General features: G+C 51.2%; 1 protein-coding gene across 4 annotated transcripts in view; it reads right to left on the bottom strand.

The window, feature by feature from the left end:
* Positions 1-235: 235 nt before the first annotated feature.
* Positions 236-19,093, bottom strand: part of CECR2 (CECR2 histone acetyl-lysine reader) — a 154,455-nt gene continuing 135,597 nt past the window's right edge. For 2 of the 4 annotated variants that reach the window (XM_030834844.2, XM_060306648.1), the window contains 10 exons: positions 18,723-18,852; positions 18,235-18,272; positions 18,057-18,148; positions 17,713-17,839; positions 16,696-17,072; positions 16,102-16,230; positions 15,158-15,974; positions 5,721-7,023; positions 4,457-4,568; positions 236-3,852 (listed from right to left, as the gene is read on the bottom strand). In XM_030834844.2, the coding sequence (XP_030690704.1) occupies positions 3,847-3,852; positions 4,457-4,568; positions 5,721-7,023; positions 15,158-15,974; positions 16,102-16,230; positions 16,696-17,072; positions 17,713-17,839; positions 18,057-18,148; positions 18,235-18,272; positions 18,723-18,852 (3,131 nt within the window). In that variant the 3' untranslated portion in view covers positions 236-3,846. The remainder of the gene's footprint in view (positions 3,853-4,456; positions 4,569-5,720; positions 7,024-15,157; positions 15,975-16,101; positions 16,231-16,695; positions 17,073-17,712; positions 17,840-18,056; positions 18,149-18,234; positions 18,273-18,722; positions 18,853-19,093) is intronic. The other 2 variants (XR_009565572.1, XM_030834845.2) reach the window with 2 other exon arrangements.

Raw genomic sequence — 19,093 nt, 5'->3', positions numbered from 1 at the left:
CAGCCAGCTTGTTACTGCTCAGCTTCTCTGCAGAGTCCCCGTCACCGGTGCGGGGCCCACCCCGTCCCCGCCCCGTCCCCGCCCAGTGCGTGGCCCGCGGGGACCATGTGGGCTGAGATGGGGCTGCCTTTTTAGGTGACGGCCCTGGGGCCTAATTCAAACCTCTGTCCTGATGGGAGTTTGCCCCATGATGAAAGTGACACAGGACACACACAACTCACACGTATCACCTTGCTATTTTAAGAATGTACTTTATACAAAATAACCAGTTCATATGGAAATAAATCTACAGACCTCCACGGATCAAAAAGCTTTTGAAAAAGTTCTTTTAAAAAATTATCCAACACACAGTATAGAACTAACTATTGAGGTAAGTGTGGCTCTCAGTGAAACAGGGAATCAGCAGACCAGACAAAATATACACAATATAAAAATAAATAGCATTCCCCTTTCCAGTACTGGCCAGGAAAGCCCACGGGCTTCTGCAGCAGGGGAGCCGGGCACGAGCCCCAGCTGGGAGGGCAGCGTTCAGTAACTCACTCCCGAACCCACCTACCCTTTTCAAAACCACAGGTCAGCTAGCTGGTTTGAGGCGTTTCTACATCAGCCCCCAGGGCAGAACGAGGGAGAGACCAGTGTGCAGGCAGCCCGCCGCGGACGGACTGCTCGGCAAGGGCCTACAAAGCAGTGGGGATGAAGAGCGGCCAGCCTCACGCGAGAGGACGCAGGGCAGGGGAGGCCCGTGTCCCAGCAGAGTCCAGTCACGGGCTCAGCCCCTGGCTGGGGACCCCGCACCCCAGCAGCCGCGGCCCGACGCCCCAACTCCCACACGACCCGATTTCTGAGGTGGGCATCCCAGTCCTTCCGCTGGACTCTGAACGCCCTGGATGCCGCTGTTCTGTGACGGTCCCTGCCTCGGGGCGATTGGGTTAGGCTTTCACGGGACATTTCAAACCAGGACTTGAGAGCAGTGTGTAGCTGTAGATAGGAACTTCCTTTAAAAAGTGAGAAAAAAGCTCAGCCCAGGTGACGCTGGCTGTCCTGGACAGCACGCAGCCCACTCCCGGACCGGCAGGAACTAAGACAAGTGATGACCCAGCAGATAACCCGCGCGACAGAGACCTGGATGCCCAGTCTCGTCTCAGCCCAGACCTCTCACGCCCAGTCAGTCTCAGCCCAGTCACGAGAACGCTGCCAGGCTCTGTGGGCCAGGCTGGCTGAGGGCCGAAGGCTTTCAAGCAACATGTAAGTTTTCCTGTTCAGAGGCCCCCGGGGCCCCAGGTAGGGCGTCCTGCTGACAACAGGCCAGTGTGTCCCCCACCCCCACCCCCTGCAAGGGAGACGGTGCAGCAGCTTTAGTTCCACTTTTAAAAGGTGGGATGAGAAAAGTGTTACCAACAGGATCCTGTGTGTCTGTCCTTACTTAGTCTTATGTTTTTACTGTAATAAATTTTAGCCAAGAGCTAATTTTAAATGGACAGACTCTGAGGGGAAAAAACCCCAGGCCAGACACCTCCCCAAAGGCTCTACTTTTCTCTCTGGATCTTTTATTTCCCTGGGTCCTGGGGAGATAGTTTCTAACCAAGGTCAGCGGTGGACGTGAAGTCCTCCTGGCCCCTGACAGGCGGCAGTAGCCCCAGGGGAAGGTCCCTCTGGGACCTCCTCCCAAGCCACGTTCCAGCTGGGAGGAGCGCAGGGGCCCGGCCGGGGACGGCCCTACCGGCCAAGGGACACAGCCAGCTCACCACAGTATCCATGTGGGGCTCCACTCCCTCCACACCCCCTCAGTGTCCACTCACCCAGAAGGGAGGCTCCTGTCCTGTCCACAGCTCCTGGGGCAGCGGGTGATGGGGGAGGGGCTGCGGCGGGGGGAGCAGAGCGACCCGAGGCTGCGAGGCCCCCAGGCGGAAGGAGAGGGCGGAATCGCTGTGGTCCCTCCTGGCCCTGCCCCGGGCTGGTTCGGCTCAAGGCAGGGGTGCCCACAGCCTCGCACCCAAAGCAGCTTCAAGGCCGGCGGGGAGAAGGCTCTGGGCCCAGACCAGCTACACAAAGCTGCGGTCTCCCCTCCCAGCTGGCGCACAGACACGCGGGGAAGCACAGTGTCCTGGGCACGGTCCTTCACAGCTCGGGGGCCAACCTGGACCTGCCCGCAACCCTACCCCATCCTTCCCAAGGGGCGACGCTGACCTCCCCACCCTGAACCACATCACGCCCGTGACAGGGTTCTAACAAGAACCAGGATCCAATGAGAACACAGCCCCCAAACTCACTCCATCTAAAAGCACGCCAAATTTTAGTCTGGTAAGGAAAAATTCGTGTTTCTGTGCAGCGTGTCTGGGAGGCGTCCGCGTTCCCAGGGCTCAACCTGCCCAAGCCTCGTGCGCCCCGCAGGTCAGCATCCACGTGTTTGGAGCTGGTGCCTGGGTTCCACGTGGACAACAGGGATGTTTCCAACTTGTTTCTTTTCCTACTGAAAGCGCAGGTTTATTCCAGCTTCATCAAGGACGCTAGGACTGGAGGCAAGGTTTTCCCGGCCTCTCACACAGCTGAATTTATAAGAAACAAGTGCAAATCAACCAATCAATGTTTTATGGAAGCTTTTCTACTAACCGAAAGGCATGCTTGAAAAATACACTATTCTTTACAGAAACCTGTTAACTTGAGGGCATCTTCCTTAGTTGTTTTTTTTTTTCTTTTTTCCTTTGTGGGATATTCGAAAGTTTAAAACGTATGAGTCCTAACTTTGGTGGCACCTCAGCTAAAATCAAAGAATGCTAAACAGGGAGAATCCAGTGTCGTTGGCTTCTAAAACTGTAATAAAGTAACTTAATACTGTAAAACTGTTTCCTATCACAGACAAACAAGTGATTTCAAGAACTTGCTCTTGATAGCTATTTTAAATCACCATGACTTATTTTACTATGATTCACATAAAATGAATAAAAACTATATATACTGAAATATTCCTAAATTCAAGCTGTAAATCTATGGAATACATTTTCCTATTAAAAACTGTGCAGCTTCTTTATTGATACTAAACATATACAAACCTGAGTAGTCACTGCCACAAACTGGGATTCGTGCCAGGAAGCTTGTGGCGTCTTCTAGACCACAGTCCCGGCAGGCCTGTGATGGGGACAGGTCACCTCACCTTCTAACGAGCAAATGCCTGATACTGGTTCACAACTACCTGGCGGGGCAGCTGGCCAACCAGGAGGGGCGCCGCTGTGTTGGATCAGGACCTGGGCGCCAAGCCAGGGGGCTGCCCCTCATGCTGACAGGAAGAGCCCGTTAGAGGAAACACGGCGGCCTTGCCTGCCCTCTCCTCCAGCTCCCAAATGTGAGTGGGTCAGGGCTGTAAACAGAGGAGGGTCAGCAGGGCTGCAGGCCCACCAGCCAGACTCCATCCCCACCACCCGCCCTGCAGGCTTTATGTACAATACATTCACCACCAACGACAGAAATCATCTTAAAGGCAACATGAAAACTCTGTAAACTGGACCCAGCTCCAAACACATCCAACACGAGTAGTCCCTTCCCCAAACGTATACCTGAGTGCAGCTGCCATGACAGCCCACCAGCACCGCCCCCCCAGGTCAGGATGATCTTCCCTGAACAAGAGTCTCAGGGTCTGGAAAAGCCACCAGAGTCCAGCCCATCTGGTCTCCACTCTCGCCCAGGACCTCGCGAGCAGGTGCGTCGGTGAGGAGGGGCGTCCAGGCTCTGGGACGCACGAAGTGATGCCAATGACGGGAGAGGTGGGTGGGGCTGCGCCCCCCTCCTCCCCATTCTCCACCCTCGTCATATGCAGCTTTCTGTTTCCCTGGGGCTTGTTTCCTCCTTGGACTAGCTCTGAGGGAAGCAAAATAAAGACAATTTAAACAAAATTAACATGTGTTAACTGTTGAGAACAATTAAGCTCAAGCACTCCTCTCCGTCTGGGGAAACAGCCTGATCTGGCTTCGTCAGCCAGTTCTGCTGGAGTGCGGGCTCTGAATCCTGGACCGCCCGACTCACAGCTCAGCCCTGTAGCGCCGAGGACTCCTGCCTCCAGGGAGGCCGGGTCGGGGCAGGGGAGAGAGAGCAGGCACGGGCAGCTCAAGGCACGGCGCCCAGCACCGTGGACCAGCCTCTCCCAGATGAAGTAGGTGGGGAGGGTAAAACAGACAAGGGATGGTATCCAAGAAATGCTGGCAGCCAGTCTGGGAAAAGGGAGTTTAAATAATCCCCAAACAGCTGGTGCCGTAAGAACAGGAATAAGGGACTCGCCAGTACGGGAGGGAAGCTGCTTCCGAGGCCCCGTCAGCTGGAGTGCTTGGGCCGGGTCCTCCCCGGCTGCCCACAGGACACAAAGCCCTTTCTGGGGACAGTCTCTGCATCGACAGCAACAAACTCAAGTCCTTACTTCCTGCCACCTGGAAGAATGAGAAGACCTCTGATATTTCATCATTCTGACCTGATCGAGAGGAAGTGTTGGGGGCTTATGTGGTGGCAGCCCCTCCTGTGGCGCTGCTGGTGCCGGCGTCTTTGGGAACGAGGGCCGGGACTGGGCCGGGTGCATCTGCAGTCTAGAGACGTAAGTAAGGAACGGTTAAGAATGAGCGAAGACAGACTCAGTGCAAAGGAAAAAACCTTTAATTGTGAAAAGTCTCACACAGACCCTGCCTTGACTACCCAGGAGATCAACACTGCACACTGACACAGGTGCTTCCAAGTGTGGCGGGTGAGAGATGCCTGACACCACCTGTGCAAGACTCCTGACAAAGGTGTGCAATGTGACTCTGAACATGAGAAAACAACGAGAAGAATCCAGGGTCTGGGGCACTCTGACAGCAGAAGTGGCCTCCGGACTTTGAAAAACAAAGAAAGCAAAGCCAACGTTGTAAATTAAGAGACTACACAGGCACAGCAACCGAACTAGATCCATGAACCTCGAATGGATCCTGAATGGGGAAAAAAATCAAAAAGAAGCAGAGCTACAAGGACACTCTGCGGACAACTGAAGAAATCCAATAAGGCCTCCATCAGACCAGCTGACGCTACTTCCTTTGCTGGGGTAATGGCCTGGGGCTGCGCTCCAGGAGGACAGAGACAAAGATAAGACAAGAAACATAACAGGTATTCAGAGAGGCCTAAAGCAAATGCGGAAAGGTCTTCTGAGGCTGGCCCTGGGAGGGACACTCGGGTTCTTAAGGTGGATGGTGCTGGTTTTATGGTGAGGCTTTTTCAAGACTTTTGACTTGAAAACTTCCTGGATGACAGATTACCCGGGTGGGTCTATCAGAATTCTCATGGGGACAGTAATGTAACTTGCCCTAGCTCTGGATAAACCTAGTTTTTTCATTCAGTGTTAAAGGAAGAAATGAGAGGCAAGGAGTAAGCCTGGGACACCACCTGTGACCGCCCACCCCAGGTCTGAGACCCCTTCACCCAGGTGACAGCCTCTGCCTACAGCTCCCAAACGCTGGCCATCAGGTGTCCAAAATCTAACTGAACGGTCACTTAAATGCCAATTCACTTTCACGAGGGAAAAAAACACCACAGACAAAACTGGACTCCAAAGCTAGCACCTTCCCAGTAAGTCCCCAGCACCCACAACCCACGTGCTCTTCCCGCGCCCACACCACGCACACCACCTTCATTACCGAGGCCGTTTTTCTTTGCTAAAACTACCGTCTACTCTTTTCTCCCCTAGAAAACAGCACTCTGTGCAGCCTTACCCGGACGGTCTGTACAGCTCCTGGAAAGGCACCCTCACCCCACTTCCAGGGCCCATCTGTTCCATCATCACAGCCTGGAAGTGGCCCAGGCCCTCTTCTGGATAGCGGTAGAGGGGGCACTCAGGGGACAGGCCATTGGGCTGGGCCACCACTGGGCGGTGAGGTGGGTGAGCAGCCGTGGGGGAGGAGTAAGCCCTGGGCTGGAAATGCCCGGCCGGCCGCTGCGGCGGGTAAGGAGGCCCCGCGTGCAGCATCACCCCGTGCGGAGGGCAAGCAGACGAACCGAAGCCCACCCCCGAGCTCAGCGGTGCAGGGGGCGTTCCGTAGAGATACTCGCTGGCTGACAGCGAACTCTGCCGCTTGGTAGCTGCATTGTGGTTGTCCAGATCTAAAAATTCTTTGGGACTCTCTGGCCTCTCCATAGACTCATCCTGCTTCTCCTCTGGGCCGGGATTCTGCCCATCAGCTGTCTTGGCGACCACGGTGTCCACCCGCGCGGGGGAAGTTAAGGCAGCGCTCAGTGCCTCGCAGCCCTGCAGCCCAGCCCCAACGCTCTTATCGAGGAAGAGGGGCCTGGCAGGGGCAGGCTGAGCCGGCGGGGGCCCGCTCGGGCTTCCCGGGGCAGGGAGGTGTCTCTGCCAGTCTGAAAAGCCCTGTGGACACGAGTAATAAGGAGTCCGCGGGTAGTGATGGTAGGAAGGCTGAGGTGGCGGCTGGTAGGGGTACCTCATTCCCTGGTGGGGGCGGTACCGGGGGAAGACTCCAGAATGAGGGTCGTGGGACGGAAACGCCCGAGGGGGAAAAGGCTGAGGGTGCGGGGCTGAGGGCTTGCCCCCCATCACAGGGCCCACAGCCTGCAGGCCTGGGCCGACGTGGTACCGTGCAGTGGAGCTGGGGTACTCCAGGCCAGGCGCATACAGGGGGGCGCACGTGGGCTCGGCGGGTGGCATGGCCTCTGGTGGCGCTCTGCCCTTGCCCTCGGACCCACACGGGGAGGCTTCCACCCTCAGTCCGTTTTCAGGCAGTGCCCCCGGGTCAGCTAGGGCACACCCCTGGGCGGCTGCGCCTGCGAAGCCGCTCCCCGAGAGCCAGGCGCCCCTGCCCGCGCTCACTGGGCAGCTGTCTCCAGGCTCCGAGGACTCGCGCCTGAGCTCTGGGCCATCCGAATCCCTTCCCTGGGGCGAGCTCCGCCTGGCACAGTCGGCCTGCAGTGGGGGCGCGGGGTGAGGTAGCTGCTTGAGGAACGCCCCCTCCAAAGCACCAACACTGGCTGGTTTCTCCTCGAGCCCAGGCAAGGGATCTGCTGCAAGAAAAACGGAGACAAAGTTGCGCCTCGGGAGCTGAAACCTCAGCATATGATGGGCAGTCAGACAATGTGGACGTGGGGCCCCGGTGGCGACACCCTGATTCCCCCAACCCAGACCAGGGCTAAGGCTCTGCAGCTCCTGCAAGATCTGCCAGAGGCCTCGCGATCCCTCCCGCACTAGCAAGGGGGTGCAATCCGTGTGCCCAACTCCAAGGACATGTGAAGCATGGACGGAGGGCGCGCGGGCGCTGGAACTGCAGGCCTGGTTGGGAGGCTGTGGCCTGACAGTGAGAAAGAGGGACCCGGCACGAGGACACCAGGAATGCCGGAACCCGACCTCTGCCGTCAGGACACCCGCCCCAAGGGAGTAGGGACTAGGTTCTGTTCCCCACCACACACTCAGTCATTCACACAAAACGGGGCTCAATCAGTATCTGCTGAATGGATGAAAATACACGTCTTGTCTGGACATCTTGAAAACAGGATGCCGACAGTGTCAACACTCAAAAGGCACCTTCAGCATATTACAGAAATTTAATGAACAATCAGACTAAACTACTAGACTCAGTTGCTTAATTACAAACTCAGAATTCTTTTCCTTATTGTGTTTAGCCATAAACACGTCTTATTATTATGATCTCTGAGGTAGGGCAGAGTTGTTGCCCAGAGGTGGTCACAGTACGATTCTGGTGAGAGCTTAAGGACAAGATCAAGAATTCATGACTTTTAAGATCAACTAGGATCACAGGCTCCTGATAAACTAATGCTGGCTTTAAAGATCAAAGGTACAAGCTATACAATGATAATGAAAATGTGCACTTTTCAACATTCAGTCAACATAAAACACGGCAACACCTCACACCACACACAAAAATAAACAAGTGGGACCTAACGAAACTTACAAACTTTTGTACAGCAAAGGAAACCATGAACAAAACGAAAAGACAACCTATGGACTGGGAGAAAATATTTGCAAATTACGCGACCAACAAGGGCTCAATTTCCAAATATACAAACAGCTCATACAACTCAACATAAAAACAAACCAATCAAAAAATGGGTACAAGACATAAATAGACATTTCTCCAAAGAAGACATACAGATGGTCAAGAGGCACCTGAAAAGATGCTCAACATCACTAATTATTAGAGAAATGCAAATCCAAACTACAAAGAGGTATCACCTCACACTGGTCCGAATGGCCATCATTGAAGAGGTCTACCAATAATAAATGCTGGACAGGATGTGGGGAAAAGAGAACCCTCCTACACTGCTGGTGGGAATGTAAATTGGTGCAACCACTATGGAGAACGGTATGAAGGTTCCTTAAAGAACTATAAATAAAGTTATCGTATGATCCTGCAATCCCACTCCTGGGCATATATCTGGAGACAACCATAATTCGAAAAGACACATGCACCCCAATGTTCGCTGCAGCACTATTTACAATAGCCAAGACACAGAAGCAACCTAAATGCCCATCGACAGATGAATGACTAAAGAAGATGTGGTATGTGTACACGGTGGAATACTACTCGGCCGTAAAAAAGAACGAAATAATGCCATTTGCAGCAACATGGATGGACCTAGAGATTGTCACACTAAGTGAAGTCAGAGAAAGACAAATACCATATGATATCACTTACATGTGGAACCTATAATATGACACAAATAACGTTATCTATGAAACAGAGTCACAGACATAGAGAACAGATGTGGCTGCCAAGTGCGAGGGGAAGTGGGGGATAGATGGATTGGGAGTTTGGGATTAGCAGATGCAAATTATTACATACAGGACAGATGAACAACAAGGTCCTACTGTATAGCACAGAGAACTATATTCTATATCCTGTGATAAACCATCATGGGAAAGAATGTATTTATTTGTGTAACTGAATCACTGCTGTATAGCAGAAATTAATACAACATTGTAAATCAACTACACTTCATTAAGATAATAAAACGCAAACAGAACAAACAAAAATCCATGGCAACTAACAGACAGACTGCTCCAAGGTTTGGTCCTGGGACTTTTCCTCCAAAGCTGTGAATTCCAGACATGTCTGAAATCATTACTGGAAAATTTTGCTAAAGCTGGTATTCACGGAATGGGGCTTTCCTCCAAAGAAACACTAAATGCAAGTTTGAGTTCTAGGTCCACCCCCAACTTTACATGGAATCGTCATCATATTTTGCACAAGTCCAGGTGTCCCCCACTCTCTCACATGCAACACAGGCTAGATGTCTATCCCGGAAACAAGCACTGATCACACAGAGCAGTCCTGTCACCTTTCTCCTGCAGTTTTACGTTTACTTGCTTAAACGGCATTTCTGAGAAACCCCTTCAAGACTGGCTGCTCTCACTAACTACTCTTCATTCCCAGCGGCACAGATACGCACCCGAGGAGAGCAGAATGGAGAGGACTGGACGTGAAGTAAAACACTGGAAATGTATTTCCCATGGGTAACTTTCAGCACAGCAATTTTTAAGTGGGGCTGGATAATGCAGGGGTTGAGGACACGAACGCTGGACCTGGTGCGTCTGGTTCAAACCCCAGGACCCACCCAACCACCCCTGTCCCCAGAACTAGATGAAGGCAAATAGCCGTCTTTGTGCCTTGGAATTTCTATCTATAAAAACGACGATGATAATAAAAGCTCCCTCAAAGGCTTGCTCTGAGAATTCAGAGGGTCATTATGGGTACAAGTCTCAAACAGAGTGCCTGGTACAGTGAGCACTGCCCCCGTGCAGCGATGGTCACCACAAAAATCCTTCTGACCAGGACTGGCTCCACCCAGCGTAATTTAAGGAGAAGAGGCTGGAGGCCAGTCTACATCTTATACAACAGTCTGTCTTAAAAGGTGAGTCACTTTGAGTTCAGTGTCCTGTGTGGAGCTTCAGTGCACGTCCTGAGCTGAAGTGTCGGCTCAGCCATTCCACGAGGAACTCTGGTCTGAAGGGCCGGTGGCAAGGCCTCTGCATGGGGCCCGCTATGAGCAAGTGAATCAGACCAATAAGCACGAAGGGAAAAAGGTGGATGGGCTAGGCGTGAAGTGAGGTGGCCAGATTTATGTCCTTTCCAGATAAAATGGGGATCCTCTCTAGCAACAGGAGGTGTGAAGAGAGAGGACCTTCAAGATGGCAGAGGAGTAAGACATGGAGCTCACCTTCCTCTCCACAAATATATCAAAAAATACATCTACATGTGGAACAACTTGTGCAGAATAACTACTGAATGCTGGCAGAAGACGTCAGACTTCCCAAAAGCCGTGTGGCCGACAGGGTCTTCGTGCTCTGGCCAGCTGTCAGGCTTGAGCCTCTGAGGTGGGAGAGCCAGGTTCCGGACACTGGACCACCAGACCTCCAGGCCCCAAGTAGCATCCACCAGCGAGAGCTCTCCCAGAGATCTCCATGTCAACACTAAGACCCAGCTCCACTCAAAGACCAGATAGCTCCAGTGCTGGACACACTATGCCAAACAACTAGCAAGACAGGAACACAACCCCACCCATTAGCAGAGAGGTTGCCTAAAATCATAATAAGGTCACAGACACCCCAAAACACACCACCGGATGCAGTCCTGCCCACCAGAAAACAAGATCCACCCTCAACCACCAGAACACAGGATGGAAAAAGATATTCCATGCAGACGGAAATCAAAAGAAAGCTGGAGTAGCAATTCTCATATCACACACAAGAGACTTTAAAATAAAGACTATTAGAAGAGACAAAGAAGGACACTACATAATGATCAAGGTATCGATCCAAGAAGATATAACAATTGTAAATTTTATGCACCCAACACAGAGCACCTCATTACATAAGGCAAATGCTAACAGCCATAAAAGGGGAAACTGACAGTAACACAATCATAGTAGGGGACTTTAACACCCCACTTTCACCAATGGACAGATCATCCAAAATGAAAATAAATAAGGAAACACAAGCTTTAAATGACACATTAAACAGGATGGACTTAATTGCTATTTATAGGACACTCCATCCAAAAACAACAGAATACACTTTCTTCTCAAGTGCTCATGGAACATTCTCCAGGATAGATCATATCTTCGGACACAAATCAAGCCTCAGTAAGTTTAAGAAAACTGAAATCGTATCAAGCATCTTTTCCGACCACAACGCTATGAGACTAGATATCAATTACAGGAAAAGATCTGTAAAATATACAAACACAAACACACGGAGGCTAAACGATACGCTACTAGATAACCAAGAGATCAATGACGAAATCAAGAGAAAATCAAAGGACACCCAGGAACAGGGCTGCCCTGGGGGCGCAGTGGGCGAGAGTCCGCCTGCCGATGCAGGGGACGCGGGTTTGTGCCCCGGTCCGGGAGGATCCCGCATGCAGCGGAGCGGCTGGGCCCGGGAGCCATGGCCGCTGAGCCTGCGCGTCCGGAGCCTGTGCTCCGCGACGGGAGAGGCCACAACAGTGAGAGGCCCGCGTACCGCAAAAAGAAAAGAGAAAAAAAAAAACACAAACAAATGACAATGAAAACACGATGACCCAAAACCTATGGGATGCAGCAAAAGCAGTTCTAAGAGGGAAGTTTATAGCAATACAATCCTACCTCAAGAAACAAGAAAAATCTCAAATAAACAACCTAACCTTACACCTAAAGCAATTAGAGAAAAAAGAACAAAAAAAATCCCCAAAGTTAGCAGAAGGAAAGAAATCATAAAAATCAGATCAGAAATAAATAAAAAAGAAATGAAGGAAACAATAGCAAAGATAAATACAACTAAAAGCTCATTTTTTGAGAAGATAAACAAAATTGATAAACCATTAGCCAGAGTCATCAAGAAAAAAAGGGAGAAGACTCAAATCAGTAGAATTAGAAATGAAAAAGGAGAAATAACAACTGTCACTGCAGAAATACAAAGGATCATGAGAGATTACTGCAAGTAACTATATGCCAATAAACTGGACAACCTGGAAGAATGGACAAATTCTTAGAAAAGCACAACCTTCCGAGACTGAACCAGGAAGAAACAGAAAATATAAACAGACCAATCACAAGCACTGAAATTGAAACTGTGATTAAAAATCTTCCATCAAAGAAAAGCCCAGAACCAGATGGCTTCACAGGTGAATTCTATCAAACATTCAGAGAAGAGCTAACACCTATCCTTATCAAACTCTTCCGAAATATAGCAGATGGAGGAACACTCCCAAACTCATTCTACGAGGCCACCATCACCCTGATACCAAAACCAGACACACGTCACAAAAAAAGAAAACTACAGGCCAGAATCTCTGATGAACATAGATGCAAAAGTCCTCAACAAAATACCAGCAAACAGAATCCAACAGCACATTAAAAGGATCATACACCATGATCAAGTGGGGTTTATCCCAGGAATGCAAGGATTCTTCAATATATGCAAATCAATCAGTGGGATACACCATATTAACAAATTGAAGGATAAAAACCGTATGATCAGAAAAAGATGCAGTAAAAGCTTTTGACAAAATTCAACACCCATTTACGATAAAAACTCTCCAGAAAGTAGGCATAGAGGGAACCTACCTCAACATAATAAAGGCCATATATGACACACTCACAGCCAACATCGTTCTCAATGGTGAAAAACTGAAACCATTTCCTCTAAGATCAGGAACAAGACAAGGTTGTCCACTCTCACCATTACTGAACATAGTTTTGGAAGTTTTAGCCACAACAATCAGAGAAGAAAAAGAAATAAATGGAACCCAAATCGGAAAAAGAAGTAAAACTGTCACTGTCTGCAGATGACATGATACTACAGATAGAGATCCTACAGATGCTACCAGAAAACTACTAGAGCTAATCAATGAATTTGGTAAAGCAGCAGGATACAAAATTAATGCACAGAAATCTCTTGCACTCCTATACACTAATGATGAAATATCTGACAGAGAAATTAAGGAAACACTTTCATTTGTTACTGCAACAAAAAAGAATAAAATACCTAGGAATAAACCTACATAAGGAGACAAAAGACCTTATGACAAAAATTACGGATGACACAAACAGATGGAGAGATATACCATGTTCTTGGATTGCAAGAATCAACATTGTGAAAATGACTCTACTACCCAAAGCAATCTACAGATTCAATGCAATCCCTAGCAAACTACCAATGGCATTATTCACAGAACTAGAACAAAAAATTGCACAATTTGTATGGAAGCACAAAAGAGCCCGAACAGCAAAAGCAATCTTGTGAAAGAAAAACGGAGCTGGAGGAATCAGGCTCCTGGACTTCAGACTATACTACATAGCTACAGTAATCAAGACAGTATGGTACTGGCACAAAAACAGAAATATAGGTCAATGGAAAAGGACAGAAAGCCCAGAGATAAACCCACGCGCATATGGTCACCTTATCTTTGATAAAGGAGGCAAGAATATACAATGGAGAAAAGACAGCCTCTTCAATAAGTGGTGCTGGGAAAACTGGACAGCTACATGTGAAAGAATGAAATTAGAACACTCCCTAACACGGTACACAAAAATAAACTCAAAATAGATTAAAGACTTAAATGTAAGGCCAAACACTATAAAACTCTTAGAGGAAAACACAGGCAGAACACTCTGACATAAATCAGAGCAAGATCCTTTTTGACCCACCTCCTAGAGAAACGGAAATAAAAACAAAAATATACAAATGGGACCTAATAAAACTTAAAAGCTTTTGCACAGCAAAGGAAACCATAAACAAGACGAAAAGACAACCCTCAGAATAGGAGAAACTATTTACAAATGAAGCAACGGACAAAGGATTAATCTCCAAAATGTACAAGCAGCTCATGCAGCTCAATATCAAAAAAAACAAACAACCCAACCCCAAAATGGGCAGAAGACCTAAACAGACATTTCTCCAAAGAAGATATACAGATGGCCAACAAACACATGAAAGGATGCTCAACATCGCTAATCACTTGAGAAATACACATCAAAACTACAATGAGGTATCACCTCACACCGGTCAGAATGACCATCATCAAAAAAATCTACAAACAGGGCTTCCCTGGTGGCGCAGTGGATGAGAGTCCGCCTGCCGATGCAGGGGACACGGGTTCGTGCCCCGGTCTGGGAAGATCCCACATGCCGCGGAGCGGCTGGGCCCGTGAGCCATGGCCGCTGAGCCTGTGCGTCCGGAGCCTGTGCTCCGCAACGGGAGAGGCCACAACAGTGAGAGGCCCATGTACCGCAAAAAAAAAAAAAAAATCTACAAACAATAAATGCTGGAGAGGTTGTGATGAAAAGGGAACCCTCCTGCACTGTTGGTGGGAATGTAAACTGATACAGCCACTAGGGAGAAGAGTAGGGAGGTTTCTTAAAAAACTAAAAACAGAACTACCATACGACCCAGCAATCCCACTACCGGGCATATACCCTGAGAAAACCATAATTCAAAAAGAGTCATGTACCATAATGTTCACTGCAGCACTGTTTACAATAGCCAGGACATGGAAGCAACCTAAGCGTCCATCGACAGATGAATGGGTAAAGAAGATGTGGCACATATATACAGTGGAATGTTACTCAGCCAAAAAAAGAAACGAAATTGAGTTATTTGTAGTAAAGTGGATGGACCTGGAGTCTGTCCTACAGAGTGAAGTAAGTCAGAAAGAGAAAAACAAATACTGTGTGCTAACACATATATATGGAATCTTAAAAAAAAAAAAAAGGTTCTGAAGAACGTAGGGGCAGGACAGGAACAAAGACGCAGACGTAGAGAATGGACTTGAGGACACGGGGAGGGGGATGGGGAAGCTGGGACGAAGTGAGAGAGTGGCATGGACATATACACACTACCAAATGTAAAACAGCTAGCTAGTGGGAAGCAGCCGGAAGCAGCCGCATAGCACAGGGAGATCAGCTCGGTGCTTTGTGACCCCCTAAAGGGGTGGGATAGGGAGGGTGGGAGGGAGATGCAAGAGGGAGGGGATATGGGGACATATGTATATGTATAGTTGGTTCACTTTGTTATACAGCAGAAACTAACACACCATTGTAAAGCAATTATACTCCAATAAAGATGTTAAAAAAAAAAAAAGGTGAGTGCTTAATTGACAGCTTAGAGAGCCAAAGGGCAGATGAAGGTGAGCCTGAGAATTACCTCGGCCGTTCTCAGGCTCCAGTGTTTCCCTGCTGTCCTGTGTCCGCCCAGGGTCCCCCGAGGCAGGCTTGGGGGCCGCCACGCCCACTGGGGGGAAAGGGCCAGGCGCAGGGGGCGGCACGGGTTGGCGGGGGCGGTAAGGCATGCCTGCCGGGCACCCCCGCGAGGAGAGCTGCTGCATGGCGAGCATCTCTGGGCTGTCCAGCATGGAGTCCCCGCCCTGCATTCCCCGCAGGGCCTGGGCCGGTGCTCCAAAGAGAGAACCTTGCGTTGGTGCTGGAGGGGGCTGGAACCGATGTCCACCAGGTTTACAGGGTGGTCGCATGTACCCCGAAGAAGGAACTCCGTGAGGTAGGAAGCCTGATTGTTCTGGCCACTGGTTTGGGGGGAGGGGTGCTCTCATCACTCGGGAATCTATCATGTGACCCAGAGTGCGAGGCTGGTGAGAGGGTCCTGGCACCATGGGGGGCTTCTCATCTGGCCCCAAGGGTCCTGGATTTGTAGCACCGTGATTCCCATTCCAGACTGCAGAGTGTACTCGACTCAGGTACTTGTAGGATCGGTACATGTGGCTGGGAGGGATTTCTGAACTCTCAGGAAAGGCTGGGGGTCGGGCCGGAGCCCCACCGTGCCTGGGAGGGATAAAGCCTGGCTGGAAATGAGCTGGAGGATACATAGTCCCCTCCTGGCTGGGGCTGCTCATCTGCCCGAGCAGCGAGGGTCCAGGACGCGATCCCATGTCAGCAAGGGGCGCTAGGCCCCCGCACACTGGCTTCTCGTCGGGGGGGCCTCGGTGATGGTTAATTCCAGCTGGAGGCTGGCAACAAGAAAAGAGATGTGCTTACCACAAGGTAATGGGAAATTACAAGTCCAATTTAACCTGGGGAGAGACTGTATTTCTGAAACGCACCTTTGTACCTGTGCATGCTGAGCCGTTTGCTTACCTGCACTGCTAAAGGCTGGGGATGCTGTCCAGGCCCGCCGGGGTGCGGCTCTGGGGCTCCAGAGGAGACACGGATGGTGGCAGGATCCGACCCTCGGAGAGGACAAAACGTTCCCTGTCCTGCTGGCCTCTGGAGGGCACGGAGCAAAGGCAAGAAGAAGAAGAGAAGAGGCATACCCTTCGCATCCGGAAGACGAATGTCCTGCTGGAGGACAAGGCCGCCACCTGCTCCGTGCGCACACTCACCACAGGAGGGCCCAGAGCAGGGGCTTCCCGTCCTTGTCTCTCCCCAGAGCCGCCTCCGCCAGTGTTCTCCCCAACTGCTCCCCTCGTGAAGGGTTCACTTACATACTGTATGTACCTCTGTGCCTTGAACTTAAAAGGGGTTAATAATGCCCGTGCTGAGAATGTGTGGTTCAAATGATTTCGAAAAAGAAGGATTTAAAATAAAGGAAGGATAGAGGAAGGGCAGACAGGGAGAAGAGACCACCCATAAGCAGGACACCATGTTGGGAGAGGATCTACTGAGAAGGCTTCACGCCCCGCCCCAGCCCTCAACCAGGGGAACCCACGATGGGACAAAGCTGCTCCTCACCAGCTGGCTTGCGAGGGGCGCCTGGCTGGGTCCACCGTAATGCAGGGGTCCAGGGAGGCTGCGGCTGCTCGGGATGCCCACCTCGCCAGGGGGCTGCGCAGAGCCGCGGCTCTCACCGGCCGCAGAGGATGCAGTGCGGCGCCCAGGGGGCAGCGACTTCCCCCCGTTCTCCGCAGGCTGCTGCTTCCGGCCAGGCGCCTCCGAGTCCCGGGAGCGGGTGCACACGTGGCTGCGTGCAGCCCGACCACGCCTCTTCTCCCGCTTCTCCTCCTCTCTGACCCAGAATTCTTCGTCCGTGTCCCCATCCTCACCAGGAAAATGCTTCAGCATTGCGCGGTGGAAGCACCTCTCCAGGTTGTCCGACATCTTGGTGTACTCTGCGGGGGACCGAGGCCTGAGCCCCTCTGGGCAGGCCCCCAGACCTCCGCCCACAAACATGCAACGGGGCAGCCCCGGGCTCGACTGCGCGGCTGCCTGGGCTGCAGCGCTTCCTATGTTGTAGGGCTACGGACACGAGACCAGAACAAGAAACCAGTACACGGTTTTCTGGCCTCCAGCCTGTGTGGCTGGGACAGTGAGCCCAGTACCCCAAACCGGTAAAAATTGAATTCTTTAATGCCAAACCGCAGAAACATTACGTACAATCACTGAATCCGTCTAGTAAAAAAAAGAAGGCATCGTGAGCTCCAGTTTCAGCACCTGGCGCGACACGGGCTGTGTCATCAGAGGTCTGCTGTGTGATGCAAAGGTGGCTGACGGTGGGGGCCGAGGACAAATAGACCCAGGCGGGCCTGGGGGAAGACGAGGACCCGGGCCGCCAGCCACCGCTGCCCCTCTGGCCAGGTGGGGCGGGACAGGGCCCGGCACGCCCATCCCACAGCGTTAACACACATTCTCCTGATGGTCCCCAAGGAAGGTCTGAATCTCTGGAAGGTGTGTTTCTAAAAGAGGGGGCGTGTTGCTCTTGGTCCTACTGGTGTGCCAGCGTGCACCCACAGCCACCCCTCTTGTACTTACCGCTACTTTCCCCGTTATATTTTCGACAGTTCCTGAACATAGTCTTCATGTCATTCACAAACTCCTCCTTGGAACAGTATAAACCTCCATTCAGTTTCTTCTCCATGCTTGAAATATCCATGGGGACCTACAACAGGACACGTTAATTATCACAGGCTGGAGAACACAGCATCCTGCAGGTCCTGCGAGGCGGAGCGATCACAGCATTAGGAGCTGCTCAGAAGCCTGGGGTGCACCCAGCAGCCCTGACCCGTGAGGGGCAGCAGGTGAACGTACACACAGCAACACAGACCACTAAAGATGCACACACCACAGTCGCGCACAGCTGACAAGGCCACCTCTACCTTGATAATCTGGTAATAGTTAGGGGCATACGATTCATCCACTGGTTCCAAAAAGGGCCAGGAATCCTTGTGAGCCTTCACCACGTCCAGAACTGAGGGCCAAAGAGGAGAGCTGGGTTAACACACCGACGTGGGAACACACTTAGGCAGAACACGGGAGCTGAGTGTGGGAACTGACCTTTGTACATGGCAGTGAAATCGTCGTCCAGCTCAAAGCTGTAAATCAGAAAAGAAGAGATTAGCGGTAGCTGAGACCACCTTCTCTCCTCGGAGCTCTTGCTCCAACCTCACACACAGCTCACTTGCGCCCAGGTTTGGAACAGTCCTAGTACACCTTTGTTAAGGAAAGTCTGTAACACTGAGAACGCTCCTGACAATGCGACGAGGATGAGGGCCAGCATACGTCAGCCGAACAGGACCACCACCTTTTCCATCTACAAAATGATGGTTTCGTGAAACTCATTTATGATTCTGTAACGTTCGTGATTTAATAGCACACTCTTTGCCAGGTTTTACTCTACTCTAGTAAGTACTTCTGTGATCTAAAGAATAATAACCCAGCAAGTCAGACAGCAGCGGAAGGAGCTCACGAGCACTGGCCACGACCCCCACAGAGGGCTGTTCTAAGGACACGACGAGGCAGGCTTGGGGCCACTCAACACTCACGGGTCTCTCGTCCTCTTCTCTTCCCGCGGAGGGGAGGGAGGGTCCAAGTGGGACAACTCGGGGGGGAGCGCCTTGCCCTGAGCCAGCAGCCAGGCCCTCTCTTCCCTGAGCTTCCTTCTCTTGGCGCGATCTGCGTGAACACAAAGCACAGGTGCGTCGGGCTCCAGAGGGGCAGACGTCTGTTCTGAGAGGAGGAAACAGATCACCAAACGCTGACTTCTGCTCCCTTTGAGTCCTCTCTTTGCTAATTCGGATGGTGCTAGAGATGCAATGCTTTGTGGACCCACTTCCTCTTAGTCCTACCAAGTTCAGGTCGGGGGGTGAGGGAGGAAGGCGGCCCCGGACGGGGACGGGGAAGACCAAGAGAGAAG

Source organism: Globicephala melas, chromosome 10 (genome assembly GCF_963455315.2).
Source record: "Globicephala melas chromosome 10, mGloMel1.2, whole genome shotgun sequence".
In the NCBI taxonomy this organism is placed as follows: Eukaryota; Metazoa; Chordata; class Mammalia; order Artiodactyla; family Delphinidae; genus Globicephala; species Globicephala melas.
Note: the sequence above shows the minus strand (reverse complement) of the source record. Positions and strands in the feature narration are given on the sequence as shown.